At 42.2% G+C, this 27,916-nt stretch overlaps 2 protein-coding genes across 4 annotated transcripts in view; both read left to right on the top strand.

Moving 5' to 3' along the window:
- Nucleotides 1-18,307, top strand: part of kif13a (kinesin family member 13A) — a 35,734-nt gene extending 17,427 nt beyond the window's left edge. Inside the window, exons 7-40 of one of the 2 annotated variants that reach the window (XM_034554184.1) lie at nt 239-326; nt 831-965; nt 1,067-1,179; nt 1,271-1,382; nt 1,796-2,008; nt 2,109-2,219; nt 2,310-2,444; nt 3,598-3,728; nt 4,003-4,089; nt 4,176-4,351; nt 5,164-5,383; nt 6,273-6,435; nt 6,525-6,668; nt 6,759-6,908; nt 7,113-7,277; nt 7,401-7,574; nt 7,664-7,815; nt 7,899-8,031; nt 8,438-8,584; nt 9,130-9,162; nt 10,045-10,144; nt 10,254-10,380; nt 10,471-10,526; nt 10,615-10,739; nt 11,129-11,305; nt 11,414-11,506; nt 11,628-11,780; nt 11,876-11,953; nt 12,048-12,098; nt 12,634-12,721; nt 12,835-12,986; nt 13,845-14,006; nt 15,220-16,366; nt 16,807-18,307. In XM_034554184.1, the coding sequence (XP_034410075.1) occupies nt 239-326; nt 831-965; nt 1,067-1,179; nt 1,271-1,382; nt 1,796-2,008; nt 2,109-2,219; nt 2,310-2,444; nt 3,598-3,728; nt 4,003-4,089; nt 4,176-4,351; nt 5,164-5,383; nt 6,273-6,435; nt 6,525-6,668; nt 6,759-6,908; nt 7,113-7,277; nt 7,401-7,574; nt 7,664-7,815; nt 7,899-8,031; nt 8,438-8,584; nt 9,130-9,162; nt 10,045-10,144; nt 10,254-10,380; nt 10,471-10,526; nt 10,615-10,739; nt 11,129-11,305; nt 11,414-11,506; nt 11,628-11,780; nt 11,876-11,953; nt 12,048-12,098; nt 12,634-12,721; nt 12,835-12,986; nt 13,845-14,006; nt 15,220-16,366; nt 16,807-16,940 (5,425 nt within the window). In that variant the 3' untranslated portion in view covers nt 16,941-18,307. Of the gene's footprint in view, nt 1-238; nt 327-830; nt 966-1,066; nt 1,180-1,270; nt 1,383-1,795; nt 2,009-2,108; nt 2,220-2,309; nt 2,445-3,597; nt 3,729-4,002; nt 4,090-4,175; nt 4,352-5,163; nt 5,384-6,272; nt 6,436-6,524; nt 6,669-6,758; nt 6,909-7,112; nt 7,278-7,400; nt 7,575-7,663; nt 7,816-7,898; nt 8,032-8,437; nt 8,585-9,129; nt 9,163-10,044; nt 10,145-10,253; nt 10,381-10,470; nt 10,527-10,614; nt 10,740-11,128; nt 11,306-11,413; nt 11,507-11,627; nt 11,781-11,875; nt 11,954-12,047; nt 12,099-12,633; nt 12,722-12,834; nt 12,987-13,844; nt 14,007-15,216; nt 16,367-16,806 lie in introns of both variants that reach the window. The other variant, XM_034554183.1, reaches the window with a different exon arrangement.
- On the top strand, nt 12,821-23,952 carry rbm24b (RNA binding motif protein 24b). Of its 2 annotated transcripts, XM_034554186.1 has the most exons (6): nt 12,821-12,839; nt 15,229-15,239; nt 20,028-20,204; nt 20,533-20,656; nt 20,838-20,892; nt 23,592-23,952. In XM_034554186.1, exons 1-6 carry the CDS (start codon nt 12,821-12,823, stop codon nt 23,950-23,952), a joined length of 747 nt encoding a protein of 248 aa, XP_034410077.1. The 2 variants fall into 2 exon arrangements, with proteins under 2 accessions (XP_034410077.1, XP_034410076.1); XM_034554185.1 differs by lacking the exons at nt 12,821-12,839; nt 15,229-15,239 and having other exon boundaries at nt 20,037-20,232; nt 20,492-20,656.
- The last annotated feature ends 3,964 nt before the right edge of the window (nt 23,953-27,916 follow it).

Here is a 27,916-nt window from a genome sequence, read left to right as displayed (position 1 = left end):
CTCCAAGAGAAGGATAAATAACTCGTGAGCTTCTCCAAACCCTGAAGCATTAATTTAAATAAAATAATTAATTCTGATCAAGTACTCGAGATCAGAGAGAATTTGTTGAGCTGTCATGTGCTCAACAAAAGTACTTCATAAAGAGAGGAATGTCCAACACAATGTGCGTTATAAAACCTCTTTGTTCTTTATTTTTGCACACATGTCCCTAATTTCACTTTCCCTTTATTTTTTGAAGGAGCCGACAGTCCCTGAAGGTTCGGGAACACAAAGTCTTGGGTCCATACGTGGATGGTCTGTCTCAGCTGGCTGTGACCAACTTCGAGGTGTGTCTTTCTCCTCCCTGTCCTCACACTTCGGCAGAGCTGAATTCGTATCAACAACCAAACGCCTCATATGACACAGACATGATTTATAGTATGCAACAGAAATGCCTTATTGCATATCCCCAGTTGTCATGTCGCTCATTAACATTTTCCGAATAGCCATTTAGTTTCACATCCTCTCATGTGCAGTAACTGCTTTGACACATATTCCTGATGTGGGATGTAGTCATGGGGTGTTGGGTACTTTACATGCCAAGCCTTGGCAGGGCCTTCCTTAATCAAGTGTCAACATCTCCACCCTGTTCCTCTGCTCTGCTCTGCCTGATATTTGTACAATGGGTTCAACCATATCTGAATACTGTCTGACTTTACTGTTATCATAATGATCAATGTGCACGCTTCACCTAAATCCACTGAAACGTGTTTATGTGTTTAATGTCTTTATGTCAAACTCTCCTCAAACGTTTTTTCTTTCCTTCAATACCTCACTCTCCATCTTTTTAGGACATTAATGTGTTAATGTCAGAGGGGAACAAATCTCGCACAGTCGCAGCCACCAACATGAACGAGGAGAGCAGTCGATCACACGGCGTGTTCAGTATCATTGTCACACAAACGCTTTATGATCTACAGTCCGGGGTCAGTCTTTCCCCCAACATTCACAACGAATTGTTCCTTGACCTCAGTTCTGTGTATCCTTACTTATCGTGGGTATTTGTTTGTGCTGTGATGGTAAACAGAATTCAGGGGAGAAGGTGAGCAAGATGAGTCTGGTTGACCTGGCAGGAAGCGAGCGAGTGTCTAAGACTGGAGCTGCTGGAGAGAGACTCAAAGAGGGCAGCAATATTAACAGGTACGTACATTTCTTCCATATGAAAGGCAGGCACAAATATGAATTCATCATTTGACAGGTTAAAAGCTGATTTGTTTTTGTGTGGTTGTAGGTCTCTCACTACGTTAGGCTGTGTGATTTCTGCTCTGGCGGATCAGTCTGCAGCAAAGGGGAAGGTCAAGTTTGTGCCATACAGAGACTCAGTCCTCACCTGGCTGCTGAAGGTTTGACCCACAAATTACACATATTTAAAACTGGTTGTTATAATGTTATGTGCTAGTTCTAGATGTGCTGATGATACTACACTAGAAAATAAGAAAATACTTAATTACAAGTAAATGTCCTGCATTTAAAATAATACAAAAAGTATTATCAGCAGAATGTACTTTAAGTATCAAAAATGTTAAGACTCAATTAAGAACAACAATTACCCAATAAGCATATTTTACAAAATGTTCATATGATTTAAATGTAAATTATTAACAACCAAAATAACTTGTAGCTTCAGATGTAGTGGAGTAACATTTATAAATACAAATATAATGTGGGGAAAAAATTAAAACCTCAACATTTAGTAAATGACTGAAAGAAACACGTATCAGCGTTTCTTCCTTGCAACATGTGTTCTTGTCTTCAGGACAACCTCGGCGGCAACAGCAAGACAGCCATGATAGCCACGGTGAGTCCCGCAGCTGACAACTACGAGGAGACTCTTTCCACGCTGCGCTATGCAGACCGAGCCAAGAGGATCGTCAACCACGCCGTGGTGAACGAAGATCCCAACGCTCGGATCATAAGAGAGCTCAGGGAAGAGGTGGTGAAGCTCAAAGTTCAACTCTCTCAAGCCGAGGTAGGAGACCGAAGAGACTCACAATTTATAGGGATTAATTCATGCCAGACTTGTCATACATTTCACGATCATTTTTTCTTTTTTCCATATTTCCCATCAGTCATTGAAGGCTCCTGAGCTAAAGGAGAAACTGCACGAGTCTGAGAAACTCATTCAGGAGATGACTGTCACCTGGGAGGATAAACTCAGAAAGACAGAGGAGATTGCCACTGTATGCACAACCGCCATAAACAGACTCCAGAGCCTCAGTTCTAATTCCTATTTATACGTACAGTAACACTGTTATTATCCATATTTACAGGAACGCCAGAAGCAGCTGGAGAGCATGGGCATCTCTCTGGAAACATCAGGGATTAAAGTGGGTGAAGACAAGTGTTTCCTGGTCAATCTCAATGCTGATCCTGCCCTAAATGAGCTACTGGTCTACTATCTGAAGGTAATACAGTTTTTACATTATGATGATGCAATACTGGCAAGATAACTACTAGTTAATACTGCACGGCACTCGCTACCATCGTCACCCTGCGGCCTTTTTAAGTTTATCATTAGCATTTATGTATTTATACTTATTGGTCCCAGATGACCGCACTGGAAAAATAGCATAAACCGTTAAATGCATTTGTGAGGAATTTTCCAGTGTATACTTACCAGTCTTTTAATTTAAGTGGTTTTATTAATGTCTGAACCTGGATCTGTTCCTCTTTTGTTTCAAACTAAGGAGCTCTAAAAGAAGATACATAGTCAACCCAAAGATGCAGACCTGTTTTAATGGCACCACTACTGCGTATATGTGTAGACGATTGTATGGGTGAAGGCCATGAGGGGTTTGGAAGAACTTTGTGACATATCGCAAAGTGGTTCATGGCAAACGTTGAAGGTTTTCTGTTTATAGTGGCTGAAAAGGTTACAGATTAAAAACACCTCGTAATGGCTGATGTTTGTACATGGGCCAAAAGGTTCTCATTTTCGGGATTAGTCGCTGCCAAAAAGCCGGTTACTCACTTACTTTTACTCCCTGATGTTACAGCATATAGTTAACACTACCGACCCATTGCCGTGGTAATATTTACCGTAGACTGAGACACATGTAGCGCAGTGATCCCCGATGACGGCGTGAGAGCAGAGATGAGTCCAGTAACAGCATGTCTGGACTTTGCAAAGCACCGAAGTGGAACAACCAAGCAGCTACTTGGACCTGTAAGAGCAGAGGCATGTGAGAAAGCAGCCTGTGCAGCGGACAGAACAACAGGCCTTTGTCCTGTTCTGCAGGCTAGCCTGGCATATAAGTGTGGAATGACTATGGGAATGTGAAAAGGGTTAGTGTGCGGCGGGGTAGGACATCCTCTAGAAACTGAGATGTTTGTTTAACAACATCCACTGTGCAATGAGAGAGACAAGTCCTTTCCCTACGGCTGGATTTTGCATTCTTTCTTTTATTTTTCTACAGATGACAAAACTCTTGAGCGAATTGGTTCTGTAAACAACATTTTGTAGGTTATGATCTGAGAGTTGGAACAAGATGTTTTGGTGTAATTATTTTTCAGATCTGTCATTATAGTTTACTCAATCTCTCCTCCACCTGTGTGTAGGAGCACACGCGTGTGGGCGCAGACACGTCTCAGGACATCCAGCTCTGTGGGATCGGGATCCAGCCGGAGCACTGCGTCCTGGAGCTCTGCCCAGATGGTGATGTCACCCTGATGCCCATAGGGAATGCCAGGTGAGCTGCTGTACAGCTCAAACACTCTCTATCTATCTCTGTGTGTCCCTCTGTTGTCGCTCTTCTTCATGGATGACTGGACCTCAGTGTTTCACATGACCTCACTGTACAGGAATCCATGATCTGAGCTCCTCGCTTTTATATCAGAGCCATGTCTCCCGCCCACTACAAAAGGATCGTTCCTTCTCAATTAGTTTTCCCTGTTTAAAGATTAGGTGTATAATGCCATCTGACATCTGAATTATCAGAATTGAATTACTCTTGTTTTCTACAGGACCTGTGTGAACGGATCAATGATTGAGTCTTTGGTGCACCTGTGGCATGGAGATCGCATCTTATGGGGCAACAATCACTTCTTCAGGTATAAAACGTGTCATGGCCACATGTATATGTATGAAGAGTCACGAAATGAAAACGTCCCTGACTGGAAGTCCTGTTGCTCTGCAGGATTAACCTGCCAGCACGAAAGCGGCGGGACCGTTTAAAGGAGCTGGACAGAGCTTCCCCCAGAGAGAGCTTTGTTGAGGCCGATGTGGAGACCGCCAGCGAGGCGTCTTCTGAGCAGGACTACAGCTATGAGTTTGCTCAGATGGAGGTCATAATGAAGACTCTGGGGAACAATGGTATGATTAGGATCATCTGTTTCTTGCATTCTGCGTGATCTGTCACAGCTGTGTACAGTATGTATTCCAATTGGGTTTCTGCACCTTCAGCTTGTTGCAATGCTCTGACCAAATAACATCCTTTAGAAAGGCCCTCACTCTGCTCTGTTTATCTCCTTATTTTTAATTGAATGTTAAATACAACAATCAGCTGGTCAATTTGTCAGCTGATTGTTGCAACCTGGCTGGACCGGCCTCAAAATAATGGTCATATAATGGTTATAAACATTAACAGTTAATCTTTTGATTTGTTTTTTGATCACATAAAAATGTATAAGCAAATTAGTCTTAAAATGTCAGATAATTGTGAAAATTGGACATCAGAATTTCTTTGATCTTCAAAATTGCTTGATCGACAATGATATGACAGAAAAAACAGCAAACCTTTACAATCCAGAGAACAGAGTCACCAAATACTTGGCATTTGTGCTTGATAAAAGACTAAAATGAAGAATCAAAATAATGGAAACATCTAACATCTCTTTTTGCCAATTTATTGACTAAATGATTGTTTAAACGATTATTTCAGTGCTGATATTTTTTAAATAGATGACAACACACATCACAATACAAATTTAGTTTGAAGACCTTAGGTTCTTGTGGAAAAAGATTATTAAAACAATATCATAATAATGTAATAACTTTATTCCAGCTGTGGTGGTTGTTTGTTGTCCTCTTCCTTTACTGAAGAGGCTTTGATCAGAGCTGATCCTGTTAGTTATAATCTGGACTTGTGTGTTGGATGGTGAAAGGTGTTGTGTCTCATGTGTTAGACCCCATGCAGAATGTGGTCCAGGTGCTGGAGAAGCAGTACCTGGAGGAGAAGCGTACGGCTCTGGAGGAGCAGAGAGTGATGTATGAACGAGAGCTGGAGTCGCTACGGCAACAGCTCACTCCTGAGAAAATGCCGCAACACCACCGCAGCAGCAGCGAGCGCCTCGCCTTCCCGATGCACACACCACACAGCAAACTGCGACTGTGGACGGAGGAGCGGTGAGTGAGATCTAGTCTGTACATGGCAGGGAGGCTGAGATATGCAGTCATGTTCCTTGTTTTGCATGATATGTTCACGGTATTCACCGTATTAGATACAACTAGTTATATGAATATGTATCAGTATATTGTTATTATTCAGATTTTTTACAATGTTGTCTGAGTCAGTCAGTTGCTTCAGCTTTATCAGTGAGGCATCTCAAAGGAAACATAGTTACTTGTCATCTTCTTGTAATGATCATTACATTTAGTCATCCCTGCTAAAAGTATCATTTGAAAAATGTTGTCCCAGAGGACTTGAATTTGGTTCACAACATTACAACGACACCAAAACCTTTCTGACACATTGACAGCATACCAGCATGTTGTCGATGGTGTTCTAGGCCCTGAGCAGACAGCTGATATTTGTTTGGTGTATAGTCAGTTAGCTTGAGACATTATCCTCACCGTTGAGGCATTTGGTTTTCAGGTTGTCGGTACGTACCTACGGTCCGTTCTCGTCTCTTGAAGGAATTTCTTCAAGATTTGGCCCAAACGTCCATTTTGCCACTTGAACTGATTAGAATTCGATGGTCAAAGGTCACTACGACCTCACACAACTTAAACTCGATCAAATGATGAAGTGATGACATTTTGGACAGACATGGATGTAAACAACAACATGACTGTTTCTCGGATGTATACTACTTTGAGAAGGTGTCTTGAGACATAGTCGTAGTTCTGTCAATATAACTTCTCAACTCTCTTTACACTAGCTGATCCTGTAAATAAGGATGCTGTGCCTACTAAGTCCACACTCAGTGTACATAACAGTCATCTTAATGAATGAATGAATGATCTCTGTGTTCTGCTGTCTGTCTGTGTGTGTGTGTGTGTGTGTGTGTGTCAGGGATGAGCTTTTTCGACAGAGTCTTTCTCGACTCAGAGAGCAGGTCGTGAAAGCCAACACCTTGGTGCGAGAAGCCAACTTTTTGGCAGAGGAGATGAACAAACTGACTGACTATCAGGTCACCCTTCAGATTCCTGCGGCCAACCTCAGCGCCAACCGCAAGGTCAGACCTCTGAATCCTCTGCAATCACACACCACCTCACTTTGGTACAGAAACTAAGTGTTTTAATCTGTTGACCTGTTTTCATATAGCGTGGAGCAATAGTGAGCGAGCCGGCAATTCAGGTGCGGAGAAAAGGGAAGGGGACCCAGGTGTGGACCATTGAGAGGCTAGAAAATAAACTGGTGGATATGAGAGACCACTACAGGGACTGGAAGGAAGGCACAGAGGAGATGGTAAGAAACAGAAGATCAGAAAACAGGAAGAGATAAGTATAAAAGTAAAAAATGAACTGGATTATTCAGGTGTTTTTCTGTATTTTTCAGTATAACAAAGCCAACAGTAAGCACTGTGATCCATTCTATGAGGCGCAAGAGAACCATAACCTGATAGGAGTGGCCAACATTTTTCTGGAGTGTCTTTTCCATGATGTGAAACTGCAATATGCAGTCCCCATCATCAGCCAACAAGGAGAGGTAAGGAAACATAAATGGATTAATGCACAGATAAATAAATCATGTTGCAGGTCCAAATGAAAGGATGATGCACATACATTTAAAATGTAGACATTTAGGTAGAGCTACAAAATATTGTGTTATTTTAATTTTTTCCATATCGACCCACCCTACTATTGGGTATTTTTAATAGGGTATATGAGTCTCCTTGCTCTGTGTGTACAGGTGGCAGGGAGGTTGCACATTGAGCTGATGCGAGTCAGTGGAGTCGTACCAGAGCGCCTGTCTGGGGGAGACGACTCGTCAGAGAACTCCAGTGAGAGTAGCTGCTATGAGGTGATGGACACCAACGGGGAGATCGTCCACATAGCCAAGAGGCTGACCTGCAGGGTAAATGTTAAAGTCACTGGATTTTAACAAAGATAGGAGTTTTTAAATTCCTTGGGGATTGTTTAACTTATTTTTGTTTGCTCAGGCATTTAACTGTCAGACAAACTTGTTTCTTTGCTGCAGGTGCGGATCAGGGAGGCCACAGGTCTGCCACACAACCTGTCCAACTTTGTCTTCTGTCATTACACCTTCTGGGAGCACGGTGAGCCCACTGTGGCTCCTCCCATGGTCAGCCCAGACATACCGTCCACTCGAAGCCCAGATGGTCAGTTTACTGTCCAGTTTGATCACTGCAAGGTACATGAAAAGGATCGCTTACCCTGACGCATTAGAAATTAAATTCTAATTCAAATTAACTCCAGTACAAACCTCTCGTCTTTGTGCAGGACTACATTGTGCATGTGACGGATGAGTTTTTGGAGTTTATATCAGATGGAGCATTGGCCATAGAAGTGTGGGGTCACCGCTGTGCCGGTAACGGGCGGTCACTCTGGGAGTTAGACGCACTGGAGGCCAAGACCCAGACGCTCCGCGACAGGTACATGGATCACATGTCACACTCAGACTTTTGTACACACACGCTAACATTTCACACCTAATCTTGGCTATTGCTCGTTCTAGGTGGAGTGAGGTGTCTCGCAGGATTGAGCTGGTGATCTCCATCCAGGAGCTGAATGAGCAGGGAGAGTACTCAGCTGTGGAGCTGCAGCCTGGGAAAGACATCAGCACAGGAGGCGTCTTCCAACTCCGGCAGGTCAGAGGAAAAATATGAGCCAGTTTTCCTTTCAGACAGGCTGCCCTACATCAAACACACACTTAAAGCCAGAGTTGATAACTATCATACACAAGTACTCATTTATATCATGAAAGTTTGACAGTTTGATCGGAATTCACAAGCAGTGATTGACAGCTGCGTTGGAGACTGCCACGATAAGGAGGCAGAGGATGATATTTTCACAGATTATCTGTCTCATGTAGTACTGTCGGGATATAGTGACACATGTGAGAAAAAGTCACTTTCAATAAAGTTACCAACTGTAGCTTCAAAAGGATCATGGTTAATTATGTCATTATAAACATTTGTGTACATGTTGTACTTTGAGAGTGCGGCGCTGGCAGCAGTATTCTGATGTTGAATTATGGGGGATTTGTACACGCAGGGTCACTCCAGGAGGCTGCAGGTTTGTGTGAAGCCGGTCCAGAACTCTGGCACTCTGCCTCTGCTGGTGGAGGCTTTGATGTCTGTCTCTATCGGCTGTGTGTCTGCTCGCTCCACCAAACTACAGAGACCCCTTGACAGCTACCAGGTGTGTAAAACACACATACACGTTTTCTCATATACTCACATGCAACTTAGACTATAACCCTATTGTATTAAAGATAACAGGATGATGATTTGTATGTAATGTTATGCGTTTTGGGAACTGTATACTTATGCCATGCCAGTGATATACAATATTATGCTGATTCAGCCAAATTAGTCCATCTCTGGTTTCGTGCCATCAGTGGTTCATCTGGGTTGCTGGCAGTAAGTCCAAAGAAGGCCAAGGAATGCACAAACTCATTAGTGCCCTGTTTGTTCTGTTAACATGCACTGATGTGCCCTGATGTAGAAAGGAAGCGACAATTTGATGAATTCCTTTTTTAATTTGCCACCATCCGAATCATTAAGAGAGTAAATTCTAGGGTTTGTAATAGCTTTCTAAAGCATACAAACATGGAGGTAAATTGTTCTTTCACATCACTGAAATTGTAGAAAGTAACATGAGCAGTGCATGGTAAGCAATGAGCTGTCATGACGGGGCCTTTTTCTGGTTCCCCACATTTGACCGAGTGTATTCTCCCCTGCCAGAGAGAGGAGGAAGACGATATGGATAGTTATCAGGTACCTTTTCAGTCTCATCCTGCTGCTGCTTCCCCTTAGCTCACTCTGCAGCATGAAGGAAACAGAATTCATCATGTGTTTGCGACTAGGCCTGTTGCTGAGGGCATGTGAGGCAGGAGGCAGAGGGTTGTGCCCACTAAATTAGTGCTTTTATTAAAAAGCAGCTGCACATGCAGGCGATTTTTTGATGCTGTAATTATCAATCACACCAACCAACCATTCTTTGGCAGCCCTCTTTGCAAAACACAGTTCCACCCATATCTGAGCTCCCAGGGAACCTGTCCCGCTCTCTCTCTCTTGCCTTCCCCCTCAGGTTGCTGCAAACTAATGCTGCTGTTTGCCTCTCACAACTGAACAGCTGCAGGAATAATAAGCCTCACCAAATTACATGGGCATTGCATGACTGCATGGTTTACAGTACTTTGCATGGTGAAAGTGTGCTGACTTTAGGAACAAGCGTAATAAGGTTGGCTTTGAGGTCCTGTTGGTTACTGTGGACATTGTGGTTCCCTCACAGAGTGATCCGCTGTACTTCCAGGTAGGATTTTGGGTGGCTGTGTCTGCACGTGAGGACATTTTGATGTGTGCATGCATGTGTGTGAGTTGCAAAGGGGTTTAAATGAGGTGTTATGTGTGTGTGTATTTAGATAGTTTGACCGTGAACGTTTTTCACAAAAGGAATGCACCTTGGGACTTTGGAACTTAAATTAGCTTAAATTAGCTTTCATTTGGCTTGGCTAGAGGAGCAGTTATGGTACTACCTCAGACAGATCAGCCCCTGGCACCCTCACCTTGCCCGGTTAATACAACACTGGGCCCTGGAGCACATCTCTTGCCTTACCGAGCCAGCTGGCTCTGACTTTAGTCTTTGCCTGTATTCAGGAGGAAGATCTCAACTGTATTCGAGAGCGCTGGTCTGAGGCACTGATCAAACGTCGGGAGTACCTTGATGAACAAATCAAGAAAATCATCAACAAACAAGGTGAGTCCGAGGCCCTGTGTTACAGCTACCACTTGCTGAAGCATGACTGCTGTGTGTTGTTTTTTTCCATGTGTTGTGATGAAACCTTTCTCCTCATTTCTGTAATTAGAGAAGTCAGAGGAGGATATTGAGCGTGAGGCTCGACTAGTGGAGCAGTGGGTGGGTCTGACTGAAGAAAGAAACGCAGTGCTGGTACCTGCACCTGGCAGTGGCATCCCTGGAGCTCCTGCAGACTGGTAAAACACCAACACACGCCCATGCACGTGTCAGGCTCACTTCATTTACAGCCCTTCTTTCACGGTTAATCATATTCAACCCCTTTATAGGAACCCACCTGCAGGAGTGGAAGCTCATGTCCCTGTACTCTTCCTAGATTTAAATGGTAAAGCAGACACATCCTTTATATCAACTAATATTTCATGGTCTCCTTTCAGGCCTAAACAAAAACTGACTGTCTTTCATGTCACCAGCGGATAATCTGACAGTAAATGAGCAGCTGACCGGCCCTCATGCTGCGGGCCTCAACTCTATACTGCCCAAAGAGCATGGGAGCCAGTTCTTCTATCTGCCCATCATCAGGCACAGTGATGAGGAGGTAAGCAGAGCGTTTGATTTTACTGCCCTTCTGTGGCCAAAAAGGGAACTCTGAGAAACATACACAATTACAAATGCAGAACCACAGTGTCATCTTTTGCTTGTAAAGCTGAGTGACACTGTGTTAAGTAGCAATAAAGTATTGGGCTGTTCGTTGCTTCTACTAGTTGTGTGTTGTGCATTTCTGTACAAATACATTTCCGTTTCCCTTTCTTTACTGTGCTTAAGTGTCATGACATAGCATGTTTACTACTCATTAGCCAACTGCTGTATTGGATACAAAGACTGTAATTCATGTTTTTGTATATTCAGTCCCATCCAACTGGCACAGATTCCCTCTCTGTCCACACATGTGGAGCTACAGTAATATAACTCTTCCAAATTCACCAGGTGTCGGCAGTGTGTTCCTGGGACTCATCCATCCACGATTCTGTGCACCTCAACCGCATCACGTCTCCTAACGAACGCATTTATCTGATCATCAAAGGCACTGTGCAGCTCAGCCACCCTGCCTCCATGGACCTGGTGCTCCGCAAGAGGATCGCTGTCAACATCTACAACAAACAGGTCAATAGAGGAGGGCTCAGATTTAATCAGAAGGGGATAGTCCATGGTTATGGTTGTTTGCAGCAATAGATTGTGTTTTGATGATCAACACAGTTTTGTTTCCAACAGAGTTTCACTCAGAGTCTCAAGAGAAGAATGTCCTTAAAGAACCCGCTTTATTCCTGCAGTGTGACTTATGAGATTGTTTCCAACATACCAAAGGTACAACTTGTTCATATTACCTCTGTATCTAACAATTGCTGCTTTCAGAACATGTGACAAATAACCAGTTTGGTGTTTATTGTCTACAGCCCTTTGTACATTTCTTCTTTTTCCTTCCCAGGCCTCAGAGGAGCCAGAGGAAAGGGAAACCTTGGCCCTCATGGCTGCTCGGGCAGACAGCGAGGAGACTCAGGATGGAGAAACCTACATAGAGAAGTATACACGGGGAGTTCTGGAAGTGGAGAACATCCTTAGTCTGGAGAGGCTACGACAGGTATTTTACACAGTAGCACACCGACTTACTGAAACACAAACAATCTGATTGGTTTCACATGTAAAGATGCACCTGTCTTGTTTCTTTTCCTAAAGGCTGTCACAGTGAAGGAAACGCTCACTTCCAACAGACGACACCTAAGAAGGAGTATCAGCACACCAAATGTACAGCATGTAATGAATACATTACTCACTGCACTGCCCACAGAACCATATGGAAATAATTGTTATTGATAATGCCGTTAACATGATGTCTCTTGCTCTTCAGTCTTCGTGTAGTAAAACAGACCTGACTGGTTGTGAGGATGAAGACTGCAAGGTAAGTCAGGGGTGCCTTAACAACATGTTTATCACAAAAATCTGATGTTGAATTACAATGAACTAGTATTGGCTGCGCTGATCTTGTCAAAATACCGTACATAGCTGTTCTCGGAGCAAAAAGCTGCTTGTCGTAATTGTTCCTTTGATAATAAAAAGTCCCTGAAGGCGTTACAAGGAGTTACACTAAAGGTCTGCTCGTGACGTTTAAGTCTTTTAGCTGCAAATTCATTTTTAAATGGTAAATGCTAATGGCCTGTACTTGTAGAGCGCTTTTCTAGTCTGCCGACCACTCAAAGCGCTTTAACACTACTTCATCATTTACCCATTCACACCCATTCATACACTGATGGGAGGGGCTAACAAGCAAGGTGCCATCAGGACTATCTGGCCATTCATACAACATTCACAGCCTACAGGAACAAATCGATCCTTTGATTGAAGGACGACCCTGCTCTACCACTGACCCACAATCGCCCTCGTACGCCTTTTTACTTCACAAAACGTCCCAATTGATCCTGTGTATTATTGTCTAGGGCTACTGTGATCATGTTGACAACACCAACTGGAATCCCCCAGAGGGCTCACTTTGTACCACACCCATCAAGGGCAAGGAGAATCCAGGTAAACTACAGAAACAGCTAATGTGCAGCAGCTGCATCGATTCTCGACTTGTGGTCAACATTTTTCTGTGTTGCTACAATATAACTGAGTTCCCACTGGATGTTGCTCCACAGGTTTGGTTCTAGAGAGCCCTACGTGTTTCAACTCCAGCCCTTTCAAAGTCCTCTCCCCTCAGCCGCCTAAGTTCCTCAAGTCCCTGCTGCCGGTTAAAGAGGAGAATAAGGTGAAGAAAGTCCTTGAGGCCCGACCGCTGCTTGGACAAGAGGTAAGGAGGATGAAGTCACTCTTTTTCAAGAGGGGAGTATTCATGTTCATTTCATGAGTTGTTAGATATTTTTGTTTTGTCAAACCCCATTTTTTTGGTCATTTTATCATGTCACTTATCAAATCAAGTTACATTTACACAACATAATAAACGTATTGACAACAATTACTAATTGCTCAAAGCTGCCTGATGACGTGAAAATGGCTTTAATCTTGTTTGACTGGCCAAAAACCAAACATCCACTGTATGTATGCCACTGAATTGAAATGAAAGAGCCCAACTCACAGGAGCATGACTTCAACTGGGAGCCACAATGCTATATTAGACAAAGCTATGTCTCAAATCTGATTTTGTTTGTGATAATTGGATTTTGGTAGTTTGTGGCTGTTTCAAACATTTAAACTAACCTTACATATGTTTTTCATCCGTGCTTGAAGTGGACTTAAAGAGGCGCAGGTACTTTACAAATCAGTCCATATAAGGGACGCTGCGGTTGAGAGGCAGAGGTCTCGAGCTCGTAGCAAATGGTTATATTGTATGACTGCAGCTGAACATAAATAGCTGCAGTCTGGATAAAAAGGGTCTTCTATATGATATTAAAATGTAGCAAGAGCATAGCTGTTTGCTACGGGCTATAATTGTGTGTGGAACAACAAGGGTCAAGAGCCTGCAAATATACAGTATATCACAACAAAGTTGTGGCCCAGTAAAAAGTACAGTTGCTCACACTTAGGACGCTTCAAGCACTGTTTTTTGTGAAATATCAAACTGCATGGCACTAACTGTGTAACTGGCCTGCCCAGCTCCATGCATGCTGTGTGTGTGTGTGTGTGAAGTGTTGTTCTGACCCATCCGCAGAGCATGCGCTCATGTGTGGACAGCCCTGCACTGCTCCCCCCTCCCTGCCCCTGGCGCCGGCCCAGGGCAGGCAGCGAGGGCCACTGCAAGCCTTCCACCTCCACCTCCACCTCCACCACTCCCACCAGCAGACAGCTCTGCCACACACTGCCACACACTGCTGTAAGTGCTTCACACATCCGCTCACACTGCTCTGAGGGTTACTGTAAGCATCATACACACTGATGTGACACAAGCTCACACTGTTGTAAGTATCGCACTTAGACGCATACACACTGCCACACTTTGCGTTTACACATGAACACGTTTTTAACCATTCTCTGTGCTGGTGACTACTATGAAGTGCTAGGATTTACATTAAGTTCAAATATCTTTCTAAAAATTGCGATTTCCCTAGCAACAAAAGATCTTTGTTTACATTTTTCAATAGTAAGTAAGTAAATAATACAAAGTTAACAACAAGTCTAGTATTGTTTAGTATTGATGATGAAACCCCTCTAAAAACTATAGGTCACAGCGCAAAGTGAAATACTGAACTGATATTTAAACGTGCTTTGAAGTGTTATTGACGTTACAGAGCTGTCCGCCATTGTCAATTAGGAATGTTGTTGTCACTTCAGCATTGCATTGTGGGATATTGATGCCAGCATGTTGTCCAGTGTTTGCACACTGTGATACTTCACCACAAATAGTATGTAAAAAAATATCTCACAAACTGTTTTTGCGTACTAAATAACATATTAGTATGGAATTTCAGACTCAACCAATGTTTTGTGCAAAATAGATTATATAATAGCCTTTCTTTCTTCATTAATGAGGACTTTATCCTAATTATGTTAATAATTTGATTTCTAAAAAAGTGTTGTCAAGATAATAATGTACAATATGAGATAAGTATAGTCCTAATAATCATTGTTTTAATATTTATATAATAGTTACTTTGGAGAGCCCATACTTTGTACATCCCTCCCATTATGATATATTCCTCTCTAAACCCAAACAGCACCAGTGCCTTAAAACCAGTGTGTTGATGGTGTATATTTTGTGGAAGTGGTTTCCGCAGTGTTTAAAAAGTGGTAACATCGTCCTGTACAGCCTCACATTGCCATGTTTCACGGTTAACTGTGTAAACCCACAAATAAGTACAATGCTACAGGAGCAAACACCTTCGAGCTAAGTACATAAATAGAGGAAAATGTACCACATTATTCATACACAATGTTCATGTTCCATTATCACATTTTCATAATTTTTCCTTCTCCCCTTTCACTTTAAAAAGAGTGTGTATGTATGCTAATGCCCCATACAGGCTATATCTGACATTATGTCTGGTGGGATCTATCTTTTGTCCTGCTGCTGTTGTTTTGATCAGCAGGACTCTGAGGACGAGGAGGCGTATGTGGACATGACTCGGAATCTCGACCAGTGCCTGCAGCCTTACATCCCAGAGGACTTTGCAAACTTCGAGATCTACAACGCCAGTCTTGAGAACCAGGAGGAGCTTTTATCCTCCCGGTCTGACTTGAAGGGAAGCCGATGTGGAGAGAGAGAGGTGCCTCGAAGCCCCACGGCCAGCAGTTGCACTAGTGGCTACTTTTCACACAGCGCCTCCAACGCTACACTGTCTGACATGCCTTTCAGTGCCAGTGAGAGCTCGGACCACCTCAGCTGCACCTCCAGAGACCCCCACGAGCCCCTCGGCTGCACCGCTGGAAGAGGCTGCACACAAACCAAAAGTGATTCTGCAGGGAGTGACACCCAGCTGCCTCTCCTCTCAGCGGGCGGGGTTCAGGAGGTGCTCATCCACCCTGCCTTCTCGCCTGTCGGTATCCCTAATCACAGAGACAAGCAGCAAACATGCCCTCTGCCGCACAACTGTGTTCTCAGTGCCAGCCAGGAGTTCACTGACTTTAAAGGGGCTGATGATAGTATTGGAGAAAGTAATTTAGCACATTTTACAAGTGGATGGGAGAAGGAGGTTTTGGACAAAGAAACATGTGACTCTGGCAATCAGCACTCCTCTGATGTCTCTGGTATTATCGACACATCTGTTACTGAAGACAATTCAACTGCAACATGCACATTTACAAATAATGCAAGCTCTGTGTGTGTAGCTGTATCCTGCACAAACACACCTGTAGTCTGCACTTTAGCCAGAGCCCTAGCATCTGTGCCTGACATAGTACCAGCTCCATCTACTGCAGCACCATCCCCAGTCCCATCTTTATCTACAGCCCCGTCCTCTGCCCCGAGTCTGCGAGCGGGAGGAGAACCTCCAATTGAGGAGCCGGCCCAGGGAGACCTGCCCCACGGGAGCCCCTGTCCCAGCCCAAACCCCAGCAGCGCAGAGCCTTCCGGAGATTCCAGTGGAGATGAGAGCACCCCTGTAGCTCAGCTTCCTGACTGGATGGCACCAGGCGAGCAGGTGTGGGTGGGGAAGAGGAGAGGAACAGTCCACTATGTCGGAGGGGTGGAGTTTGCTAAGGGAATCTGGATTGGTGTGAAGCTGGACATGGCAGTGGGTAAGCCCTTTTCAAAATGGGGTCTAACTGACCCCAACGTGTCATACATATGTATTATGGTACAATTGTAGCTTGACATATGTTGAAATAATATATAAATGGTGTCGTCATCACAATGTGTCCCTTAGAGAGCACCACTTAGAACATATCTTGGTCACCATTCTCCAATATCTAAATTTTAGGGAACCTCATAGAAAAACAAATTTTCATAGGGGACCAAAATAGTATCAGACGTATTTAACTCTCACATATAGATATCAATAGTAGTATGACCATAATGGGGCCAAATGACTGTGGGCAACCAATTCACAGGTATCACCTTTAAAAGTCCAGTATCGCGCAGGCAGATTTTTCCCTGTTGTATGAGAGGTCCAACATGTGATAGAATTTAAAGGTTTTACAATTATTATACATATCTGTAATGATTGATCTTCCCACAGGTAAGCACAATGGGACTGTCCAGGGCAGAGTGTACTTCCGCTGTCCCCCAGGTCACGGTGTATTTGTGAAGCCATCCCGTCTCACCAGAGGACCGCCCTGCATGGACACAGAACCCCAGACTTTGATTAGATAGAACCCAAAGAAGGACCTGCTGGGTCCCGAGGGTGCTCCTCAGATCCAGTGCCTCTGGGTGAACCGCAGACGGACTTCAGCGTGGCTCCCCTCCCTGGAATGGAGATGCTTGTGTATTCTGTGGGCGTGTCTGCTTTCCTAAAGCATATCTGACCTCTGCATTTAATGAAGGTATATTCTAATTACTGTTCACTGAAAATTCACTATGCACATATCTGAGTTTTCTATACGGGGATATTTTTGATAGAGAACTTAAATATTACCCAAATACATTTTCTTACATTGGTTTCTGAACATTATAAATAATATTTTTGTAAGACAATGCATCCTTATGAGGCTCATGTTGGAGTTATCTGGGATATGAAAGTTAAGAATGTACTACTGTTTATAAACATTGATATTTACATCAATATGATCTGTCAGGGGTAACCAAAGAACTACGGTTCCATATCTGCTGTTATGAGTATTATGTTATTTTTCTAATGCGTCTATGTGGAGTTAAACACTATATATCTATGTGTCCAAGTAAAGCTTAGTGCCATATCTCTAGGAGTAATGCCACATACCCTGAACAGAGGACACATCTGCTAAACCTGAGTTGCTTTCATGTTGTATCATGTTAAATTATCCTGTTGAAGTTATGTAACACTGTGGGAAATAATCCCCATCCAGCATGAGACTGTTGCTGTTTGAATGCTTGCACTGGAAAGGATTCTCGGAGAGTGTGCCTACTGTCTTCCATATTGGACTGATGAGATGTGTTCTAACACAAGTGACTGAGATTTTCATCGGAACACAGCAGCTGAGCGTTGTTCAAGGCCTGGATGTACTGATGCCTTAAAGCCCTGTTTCCATAAAGGCAGGCAAATAAAGCCCAGAATGCTCAATGAACACCATAACGAACTGTATGGACCTGAAACCTGTGTATGTATATTATGATGCCCAGAGGCATTCAAAATGCCACCCAGTCTTGCTGACTGACCGACGATCTGTTTTATTGATTTACCATCTGCATTTTATATGTAAGTTGATATATAACACTACATGTTAAAGGTACTTAATAATGCTTTTTATTAAAAGAAGGATTGGATGAATGGGTGATTGACGATATCAGGTTACAGAAGAAGGAGAAAAAGTAGTTTAGTTATGAAGAAAAGCTGTCCTATGAACTTCTATTTTTATGGAAGTGGTGAACTGTGGAACTGGCTAGTTATAAACCCGAGCTGTAATTGAAACGAACCAGGACCCTATTTTAAAGAAGAGAACAAAGCTGCTCTCCCTCACAAGGAGTTGTAAATAGAAATGTATTTGAACATAGTATTTACACTATTATAATGTACAGAATTGTATTTATAATGTATCACAAACTGTTTTACTTGGTACAAAATGTTCCAGAATAGAACATTTACAATCAGCAAACTGTGTTGACTCTTTATTTTTCTAATTCAAGTTAATTGTTTTGCATATTTTGGTGGTTTTGTTTGTCTCACTTACAAACCTGTTTTTAGCACATAACTAATTACTCTTCATCTAAATGCAATAACATTCATTCATAGTCATTTCAAATGCCTTTTATTTTCAAAACTACTATAATCTCATGTTTCATGCTTAGAGTTGTATTCCGAGGTCCTTTAAAGTGTGATGTGATAGTGCATGAACACAGCATGACTTTTAGTTCCTGTCCTTTCTGGGGATGCAGGGTATCCAAGAAATGCAGAATACGCCCTAAAGGGACCTTATTAATTAGTCCATATCTAAAGTGTACAGAAAGAGAAAATATTTACCATGGATTTTACTGTTACGGCAATGGGATTATTTGATTGTACATTCTCAAAAAACAACTATTTTGTATATTAGCCAAACATATCCTGCCTTAAATATTGATTCTCAAGTCCCCATGTTGTGTGGCAAAAATGTCTCCTGTCACCAACTGATTTATGGTCTCCTTGAACTTATCGTCCTGTCTGTGTCTGAGTTAACAACACAAGTTAACAACACAAACATGTAAACATGGTGTCCTCTATACATAATGCAGTCTGCCCCATGCATAAGAAGGGACACTACTACCTACTATTAGTAGTGCCAAGCAAACACTGACTAAATGCATGGTCCCTCCACGTTGCCTCATAATTGGGCCAGCGGTGCACATGATGTCACATTTGTGTTAACTTAATTATAGTGCCCCCATGGGGTCAACTGGTGTATTTCTTTCAAACCTTGTGCCACATTACAAAAAAATAATATTCATGTGTCAGCGCTGGGTGAACAACTTGAGCCATAGCAACATGTAGGCTACAGATACTGCTGTACTGGTTACTATTGAGGACACTGAGGTTGTGTTCTTGGTATTTCTTCTGGGTTTATGTTGTGGAATTACAAAAAAGTAATACATTATGAGTATTTAAAGGCTGATTCCAGTACTTTTAGACTTCTACATGTGACCAGATCAAAACTTGAGGATTCAAAATTCCACAGCAGGATTTTATTTCTGTCAGTGTGTGGTTTTGAAGCAGTATTTAGGCCCTCGTGTTGAGATATAAAAGGCACAGGAACAAATGAATCGTTTTAAAGGGGGTCAGGAGCCTTTATGAGTTCCATTTTGTAAAATCCTGATTTAGGCCTGGTAGTGATGAGGAACTTACATGAGTTTCCACCCTGTGGATGACACTGAATGTTTAAAAAAATGAATGTTTAAAAGTAAGTGTATAGCTGACAGAGCAGATCCATCTAGTCTTCCTCACGCTTGCTTTAATATGTTTCCCTCTGATTGCGACCCAACTTTTATTAGGACAATTGTGGATTTATTTTCTTTACTTATTTTGCACATGTGTGTCCTGGCCACTGTGTTCGCAGCTGTGCGCCGGTAGGCAGCCTGAGCACAGGGTGCTGGTCTGGGTGGAGTTAAGTAGGCTATCTGGGGGAACCTCCCGCAGCAGCCTAACAGGTGTCCTGCTCCTTCAGAGCCACAGTCACGTCACCGGGGGGCTGCCTGTCCACGCCGCAGACTCTCTCCCTCAACTGATCTGAACGCTGTTCTTTGACTTTATCGGAACCTCACGACTTTCAGGAAATCGCTTTTAACTCGTAGCTACAAATGATGCACTCGGCACAGAAAGACACCACGTTCACCAAGATCTTCGTGGGAGGTCTTCCTTATCACACAACGGACACAAGTCTCAGGAAATATTTCGAGGTGTATGGAGACATCGAGGAGGCTGTTGTCATCACCGATCGGCAGACGGGGAAATCCAGAGGTTATGGATTTGTAAGTACAAACCTGTTTATGGTTCTGAGTTGCCTTTTTTTTTTTTTTTAAAGTTGCTTGCACACGTGCACAGTCGGGGATACGGTCAATTGATCCAGTGTCGGCACCTGTAGTCTGAACGATTGTAGTGTTTCCTGTGTGTGACAGCCAGCTTAGAAATAGGACATGTGTCGCTCTTACCGCAGAACCCTTAGTCACCCAGTAAAATATGACCAACCTCCTCTAGATGGACCTTGAAAACAAATGATCTATAATTGGTAGGTGTCCCCTTTATCACTGTGACCAAGACATATCCATGAGGTCAATTGAAATGTGCTGTTTCCTTCAGGTGACCATGGCAGACCGGGCCTCAGCTGACCGAGCCTGCAAGGACCCTAACCCCATAATAGATGGCAGGAAAGCCAATGTAAACCTGGCCTACCTGGGGGCCAAGCCCAGGGTCATACAGCCAGGTGAGGGACTGGACCACAGCTTTGTTTCCCAACTTCAAGATAATCAAGGTGGCATACAAAGACAGTATTTTCTCTTGTAAATGATTGGCAATCTTTAAAGTATCAGTGAAAATGATCTCCATTGTAATAGAAAAGTGTCAGTTCTTCAAACAAAACTATAACAACTCTGTATTCATTGTAGGATTTGCGTTCGGCATGCCACAGATCCATCCAGCATTCATCCAAAGGCCTTACGGGTATGTATGTTAAGATGCACAAATGACATTTCCTTCACAAAATATGTCTGTCTGAAAGTGAGGAAATCTGCTTTTTTCTTTTATGATTTTATATTAAGTGTTTTTATTGTTGTAAAAATGTAATTCCTCATTGCCTCCACCTATTAAATCCTTAATGAGGACATGTGAGTGTGAATGTGTGCGCCTATGCTTGGTGTTGACTGTGAAGGAAGTTAACATGTGTCCCCAGCCAATACAGGACTTGACTTCATGTTGTCTATCTCTCTCTGATCTGACAGGGTCGGTAACGGTTAAAATAGCTGATGAAGGGACATGATGATTTGAGGAATAGCTGTGTCTGCATTGGGCAGCGCGCTAAAGTGTTACCTGTATACTCTGACATACACAAACGAACTGAAATGGTGACTAGATGCATGGAAGTCTTCTGTTTTCCCCCCCCAGTTTTCCATAGTACATAGATTGGTGTGTGTGCCTTGTTTTCAGTATGATGTGGTGTTCAGCTTAACTGTGTGCTCATTTCTACTTGCAGTGGGGAAGGTGTGTGTGTGTGGGGGGGGGGGGCAGGAGGTTTTTGTGCAGACTTTGCGAGTTTTGATAAGGAGATCTTCAACTGGGTGTTGCTTCTTTTCCCTTTTTAATAATTGATTTGTGCTTTAGCCTGTGGTTTATTTTATTTACCCAGTTTCTTGTTAACATTACGTTGATCGTGTTTTGTTGTCAAAGGGGGGTTGTTGATCATTCACAGTGTTCAAAATCCATCCCCCGCAACAAAACAAACACTGGCTTGCATGTGGGAGTTTTTTTCTGTTTCCTTACCCATTATGCTGTGTTTTTTTCATTATTAACTCATTACTTTCACTTGTCGCTTATATCTACAGGTACATGCTACTGAGTATACTTTTTCTTTTGTATTTCGCTCACCACTCCAGTGGTTGTCATTAAACACCCAAACACAAATTGTGTTATCACCACAAGGAAAGAACCAAAGAATATATTAATTGCTTAATTAAACTTAACTGAAAAGGTCAAAACTTTTTTTTTAAAAACTGGATCAATGTCTGTTTCAACTATTTTTAGATCGTAACTAACTTTTGACGTGATTATGAATTCATTATGTAGTTTCAACTAAAATGCTCACTGCCCTAAAGGTTGGAGACAGAGATCTTAGTAGGTCTCTTCGGCAGCAGCTGTTGGCTACAGTGATCTCCTAGGCCTCTCAAATTCAGATGGAAAATGGGAGTCACTCAGCAGCGCTGTTAATAATGTATTGCACAGACAGGGCCGCTCGGCTGTGGACAACAGGTGGGCCGAGCCATGTGCCCATGACGCCTTTTGGTTATGTGCTGGGGATTACCCATGTGTCCTGGTGATTTACAAAGCACCTTTATTTAGCGCGCGACGTGCAGTACCAAAAAATGTTCCTCCCATCTCTTTCAATAGAGATGGCTTAAGTCAGCTGTCCCCTTTTAGTTCTTGGACTGTTGATAATAAGGTCATATCACAAATAAAGGGAACTAGCATGTCGGTTCCTGACTTGTGAAGCTGAAAACTATACATGTTGTTATTATATTTGTCACGTTTAATACAATAATTGTAACCTTTTCTGTGATCATTATTCAGCTATAGCACAAACCAGCGAGCTCATGTTTACAACAGGGCCGCTTGCATCCCACTTTGTAACAAGAGCACCCTTATTTGATTAGCCAAGACACCTCCAGTCTGATAATAGAGGTAAATTCAGGAAAGTCACTGAGACAGTAGAGCGTCGTAGGCGGCCATGACAGTTGACGAGTGCCCTGCCATGTGTTACTGAAGGAGAAGATCAGCTTGTCCTTTGGATGACAAGGGGAGCCAAAATAGCATGCGTCCAGCCTCTCTTGTCAGTCAAGTTGGTTTGTGTGGGGGAGTATGTCTGTAAGAGGGGGAGGGGGAGCTTGTCTATGGCCAGATATAACCATTTCACACCTGCTCCTCAGTATATTTACAGAGGGTGACTTTAACACAACTTTAAAGTGGGGGCCATATTTACCCAGATACCCAGGCTTGTATTCATCCATTTATAACCTGCCTGGTCTATATACGGAATATTGCTCTTCTAACAGAGAGCTCCCATCTAGTCTTTCACTTTACAAAATACAAATACAAAATAACCACAACAGGGCCTCGGCAGAAGCTAATACAACCAAGCACCCACTTAATTAGATACCATACTGTATCATTAACTCAGTAGCTCCATTGTAGTTTATTCCATTTTCAGGAGGATCTATTAACACGTGTGGGTGGGCATGCCTGTATGTGTGGTGTTGGTGTGACCATATGTGGACATAATAGTGTCCACTTCTCTTCCTGATATGTTGTTGTGTTGTGCGATAAACTCGCATTTTTGTCAAATACCGTTTTCAGTGGAACATTGGGTGCCGAGCTGGGCTGTGTCTTCTTTTAATGCCTCATCGTCTTTCAGATTCAGGTGCTTTTTTTTTTGCGCTTGTGTTTCTTTGTGGTTTTGCTGCTTCCTTAACTTTTTCACATTTCTAGGTAGGGTTTTTTCAGTTGTTAATGAATGGATTTGCTGTGTTCTGAGGACTGGATTGACGTTTTTGAGGCGCTTGTTTTTCAGTTTTCCATAATTAAGTTTCAGCATAGGAAATAATGACTGGCTGTGGCTTTGCTTTTACCCTGCGTGTCTTTGTGTCCTTCAGAGTCCCAGCACACTACGTCTACCCTCAGGCGTTTGTCCAACCCAGCATGATGATCCCTCATGTACAACCTTCTGCTGCTACAGCAACAGCTGCAGCTGCAACTTCCCCATACCTTGACTATACTGGTGCAGCGTATGCCCAGTACTCTGCAGCCGCTGCCACCGCTGCTGCCGCTGCTGCTGCATATGAGCAGTATCCATACGCAGCCTCACCAGCACCAACAAGCTACATGACTACAGCGGGGTATGGATACACTGTCCAGCAGCCACTCGCCACCGCTGCCACCCCAGGAGCTGCCGCCGCCGCTGCCGCCTTCAGCCAGTACCAACCTCAGCAGCTCCAGACAGATCGCATGCAGTGAAACCATGAATATTACCGTAAAGGAGGGAAGCAGAGAGAGGTCACAAAGTAATGGGGGAAAATATCCTAGGGGCTGAATGATGGTTGTCACACCCAGGTTTTAACTTTGCAGTCCTTCTACCAAAGAGCCTGAAGAAAATCAGCAACAATTTGGAGAGACGTGAGGGATTACTGTGTATTTTATTCAAGTGAGATCAGTATTTTGCCACTGTTGAACATTTATGAATATTTAATATTTATTCAGCAGGAAAATATTGTAATGTTAACCCACTCAAACATTGCAGAATTTTGTATATATGTTGCAGTGGAATTTGTATCCAATTTCCAAGTGCATTCACGTCTTATGATCAGGTTTCTTCCCCACCTCTTTGAAAACAAACCGAATAATAATAATAATAATACATTTTATTTGTATTGCACTTTATATTTTAACAATCTCAAAGTGCTACAGGGCAGAAAAATAAAACAAGAACATTTTTAAGATAAATTTAAAATACATTTAAAAGCAGAGCCTATAAAGGATTAGCAGTAAGCTTTCTTAAAAAGGTGAGTTTTCAGGTCACGTTTAAAAGCCTCTGCAGTCTGTGGGGCCCTCAGATGGCCCTCAAAAAAACAGTGTGTTAGGTCACTATGCAGTTTTCAGTATTTCATATTTCTGGACCAGCATTTTGTTTGGTAAAGCTATGCAAACATTGATATAGAAGTAAGCATTTGTTCTCTTTTTTTTTTAAATAATTGTTTGGAGTGAGATAGATTAGACACTGTCAACTAGTTTCCTAAAAAAAATATTTTCATGATAGTTTGTCAGACAAAATGTCAGCTGAAGCTGGTAAAAGCACTGTCTTTTCTTCTCCTTAAATTGCACCTCAAGTAAACTCAGCATAAGGGAAGAAACATTGTTGAATGTGAATCTTTCCTTTTGACAAAGTGTTTCATAATGTGCCTTTTAAATTATGCTATTTATGTATTTATTTTAGAGCCTTACAGTAATAAACCCTATGTGTTGTGTTCATGTGTTAGTCTGAAGCCTACTAAAGAACACGTCCACATGTGCTGCTGCGTAATGATCAAGAGCATGTGATGGATGTTGGAAGTTGGCTTAACAAAGTGATAAACTGTGTATAAAGAACAAAAGATGAGTGGAAAGGTAGCAATAAATCCAACGCATTTTCTGTAGATCTAATGTTGTCTCAAATATATTCTTAATTCTTAAATGTCCCTTTTTATACTTGACCAGTTTGATAAAGGACAGCGTGAGAACTGTTAACTTTTTTATTCTTTACATTTTATGTCATTTGACATTCAAGGTTTTCTAATGCAAGGGCATCACCTGTTTCACCTTGCATTTTGTAATGCATGACTCAAAATAATGCAAACATTTAATATGTAAAATAAAAGGAAATTTACCTTCAACTCTTTTATTCTTCTGTGTTTTGTTAAATATCGTGGCTAAGATATGCATCTGTGAAGACCTGTGTCGCTATAACCATGGATTGCATTTTTAGGTAATTGATTACACATTGAACACTGCTGCATAATTTGATGCTTGCCTCTGTTTGCATTTTAAATGAACTGAGATTTTGCGTAACTGCTGTGACTATAAAATAGTTAGTAGGTGAAGTCCCTTACCCCACATTACAACCAGTAGGTGAAAAGAAGCTGTTCGCCATATTCCTTCCTGCTGTAATGAAATAAATAAAAAAAACTAAAAATAACCTCAATTAGTGGACATGTTTTCAATATTTCTAAAGCTTACAAATTATGAACAATTCTGTTATTAATTTATTTTATTGATTCTGCACTTTATTGGCTCTTCTGTGGCTAAGCAGACCTAAACAACTGGAATGCAAACTCTTCTCATTCATCCCACTTTGGATGGAGCGGGTTGTAGTCTTACACCCTTCTCTGCACTTCCATTCAAGCAGTTACCCACCCTTAACTCTATAGAGACTGTGTCTGTCCCACGGCCACAATTAATTAAGTCAAAAGTAACCTCATAAAGGTTAACACCACTATTTCAACAGTGCAACAAAACCAGAGAATTAAATGTGGACTCCTAAATATTAGATCTCTGTCATCTAAAGCTGTATTAGTAAATTATTTAATATCAGACAATCACATTGATTTATTGTGTCTTACTGAAACCTGGCTGAGTCATGAAGCATATGTCAGCCTAAATGAATCAACTCCTCTAAGTCATATTAATACTCACATTCCTCGAGGCACCGGTCGAGGAGGTGGAGTAGCAGCCATCTTTGACGCCCTCTGAGGCAAATTTGTGATATTGGGCTATACAAAACAAACTGAATTGAATTCTCTAGGGGCTATGGTTGTTTGCGATCCCACAGTCTATTCCTTGTTGTATTCATCTGTTTACAATCCTTCACTAGTCCAACCACTTAGCCTTATAAGGCTGGCAACATCAGCAAGGACCCGACCCACCCAGGTCACAGTGTGTTTGTCCCCCTGCCATTGGGGAAAAGGTACAGAACAGAACTTTAAAAGCACACACAAACAGACTGAGGAACAGCGTCTTCCCCAGAGCTGTAGCCTCCATCACCCACCCCCCTTCCCCCACACACACACCACTGTAGCTGCAACTCAAACATAAGCAGACCCCCCCCCCCCCCCCCCCCCCCCTCTTTCATATCCAGCTGCTAAAATGTAACAATCTTACTGAGACACTTGACACTTTATACTCTTGCACTATCAAAACAAACACACCGATCTATCTTATTTTACTTGGTAACGTTTTTTATCCTGTACAGTGTTTATCCTTGTGTATTTTATCTTGTACTAGTCTATCTTTGTTGTTTGCTGCTACTGTCTGGCTGTGTGCCATCAAACGAACTTTCGTTGTTTAACATCAATGACAATAAAAACCTCTTTATGTTTATCTATGTGTCATAAGACACGTGAAAATAAATGCTTTTTTGTGACATTTTGAGGGCCCTCTCAGGTCATTTTACTATAGCTGTGGTGGCCTCCTGACACCTGCTGGTTCATGCGAGGAACTTCTTATTGCCAAGCATTATGCAGCTAAGCAGTGGTGGAAAGGTTTTCACTCATATAAAAGGTAGCAATACCACTACATAGAAATACTCAAGTAAAAGTCATACATTCAGCATTTTACTTGAACAAAGGTATTAGCATCAAAATACGCTTTAAGTACCAGAACTAGAAATACTCATGCAGAGTTATCCATTTTCGAAGTATGTTATGGGATTTTAATAGTTGATGGATTCAAATATAAGTTATCACTTCAATGTTGCAGCTAGTAAATGATGGGGCTCATTTTAACAAGGCCTTTAGCTGCCACAGTTGGATAGCTTAGTCTATGATAATACATCAAGATGTTTTATTGATTATATTTTGTATGAATAATATAAATCTGCAAAAATAACCAGTAACTAAGCTGTCTTATAAATGTAGTGGAGTAAAAGTAGGCTCCATTATTTTCCTCTCAAATATAGTGGAATTTAAGCATAAAGTTGCATACAATAGAAACACTCAAGCACCTAAATGTTCACTTAAGTGCAATGATTCAGTAAATGTGCTTAGATAGCTCCCCCCGCTTCAGCTGAGGTATTATCCTTCTCTTTTTTCAGATAACCAAATTTTTCCGCTCTTCACTTTCGTTTGTCGCATTTCGAGCAGATAGGACGTCACAGACAAGCTTTCGTGCTGCGTTCAAATCATACCGGAATATTAAGTGATAAGCGTAAAAAGCGCTCGTGTGTACATCCGTGTCCTAAATGCGAATGGAATAGTCGGACTTTTCTGAAAGCTCCAACGTAGTTGCCATATTAGTACGAACATGTCTGAACACAGAGCAAACATGGCTGTCTTATGTCAGCTAAAGTAGTATTCTTTACAAGTCCAATTTGTATAATGCAAAACCGAGTAGTCCGATGAAGAGAAGGCGATCTCTTTCTGGTTCCCTTTTCTACCAACCATCACACGTG

This window comes from Cyclopterus lumpus, chromosome 16 (genome assembly GCF_009769545.1).
Source record: "Cyclopterus lumpus isolate fCycLum1 chromosome 16, fCycLum1.pri, whole genome shotgun sequence".
In the NCBI taxonomy this organism is placed as follows: domain Eukaryota; kingdom Metazoa; phylum Chordata; class Actinopteri; order Perciformes; family Cyclopteridae; genus Cyclopterus; species Cyclopterus lumpus.
The sequence above is the reverse complement of the archived record's forward strand: the minus strand, read 5'-3'. Positions and strand labels throughout refer to the sequence as shown.

Coding starts and splice junctions, on each gene's coding strand:
- rbm24b (XM_034554185.1), top strand. CDS start 20,037: ATGCACTCGGCACAGAAAGACACCACGTTCACCAAGATCTTCGTGGGA. Junction 20,233..20,491: donor AAACCTGTTTATGGTTCTGA/GTTGCCTTTTTT, acceptor ACTGTGACCAAG/ACATATCCATGAGGTCAATT. Junction 20,657..20,837: donor GCCCAGGGTCATACAGCCAG/GTGAGGGACTGG, acceptor TATTCATTGTAG/GATTTGCGTTCGGCATGCCA.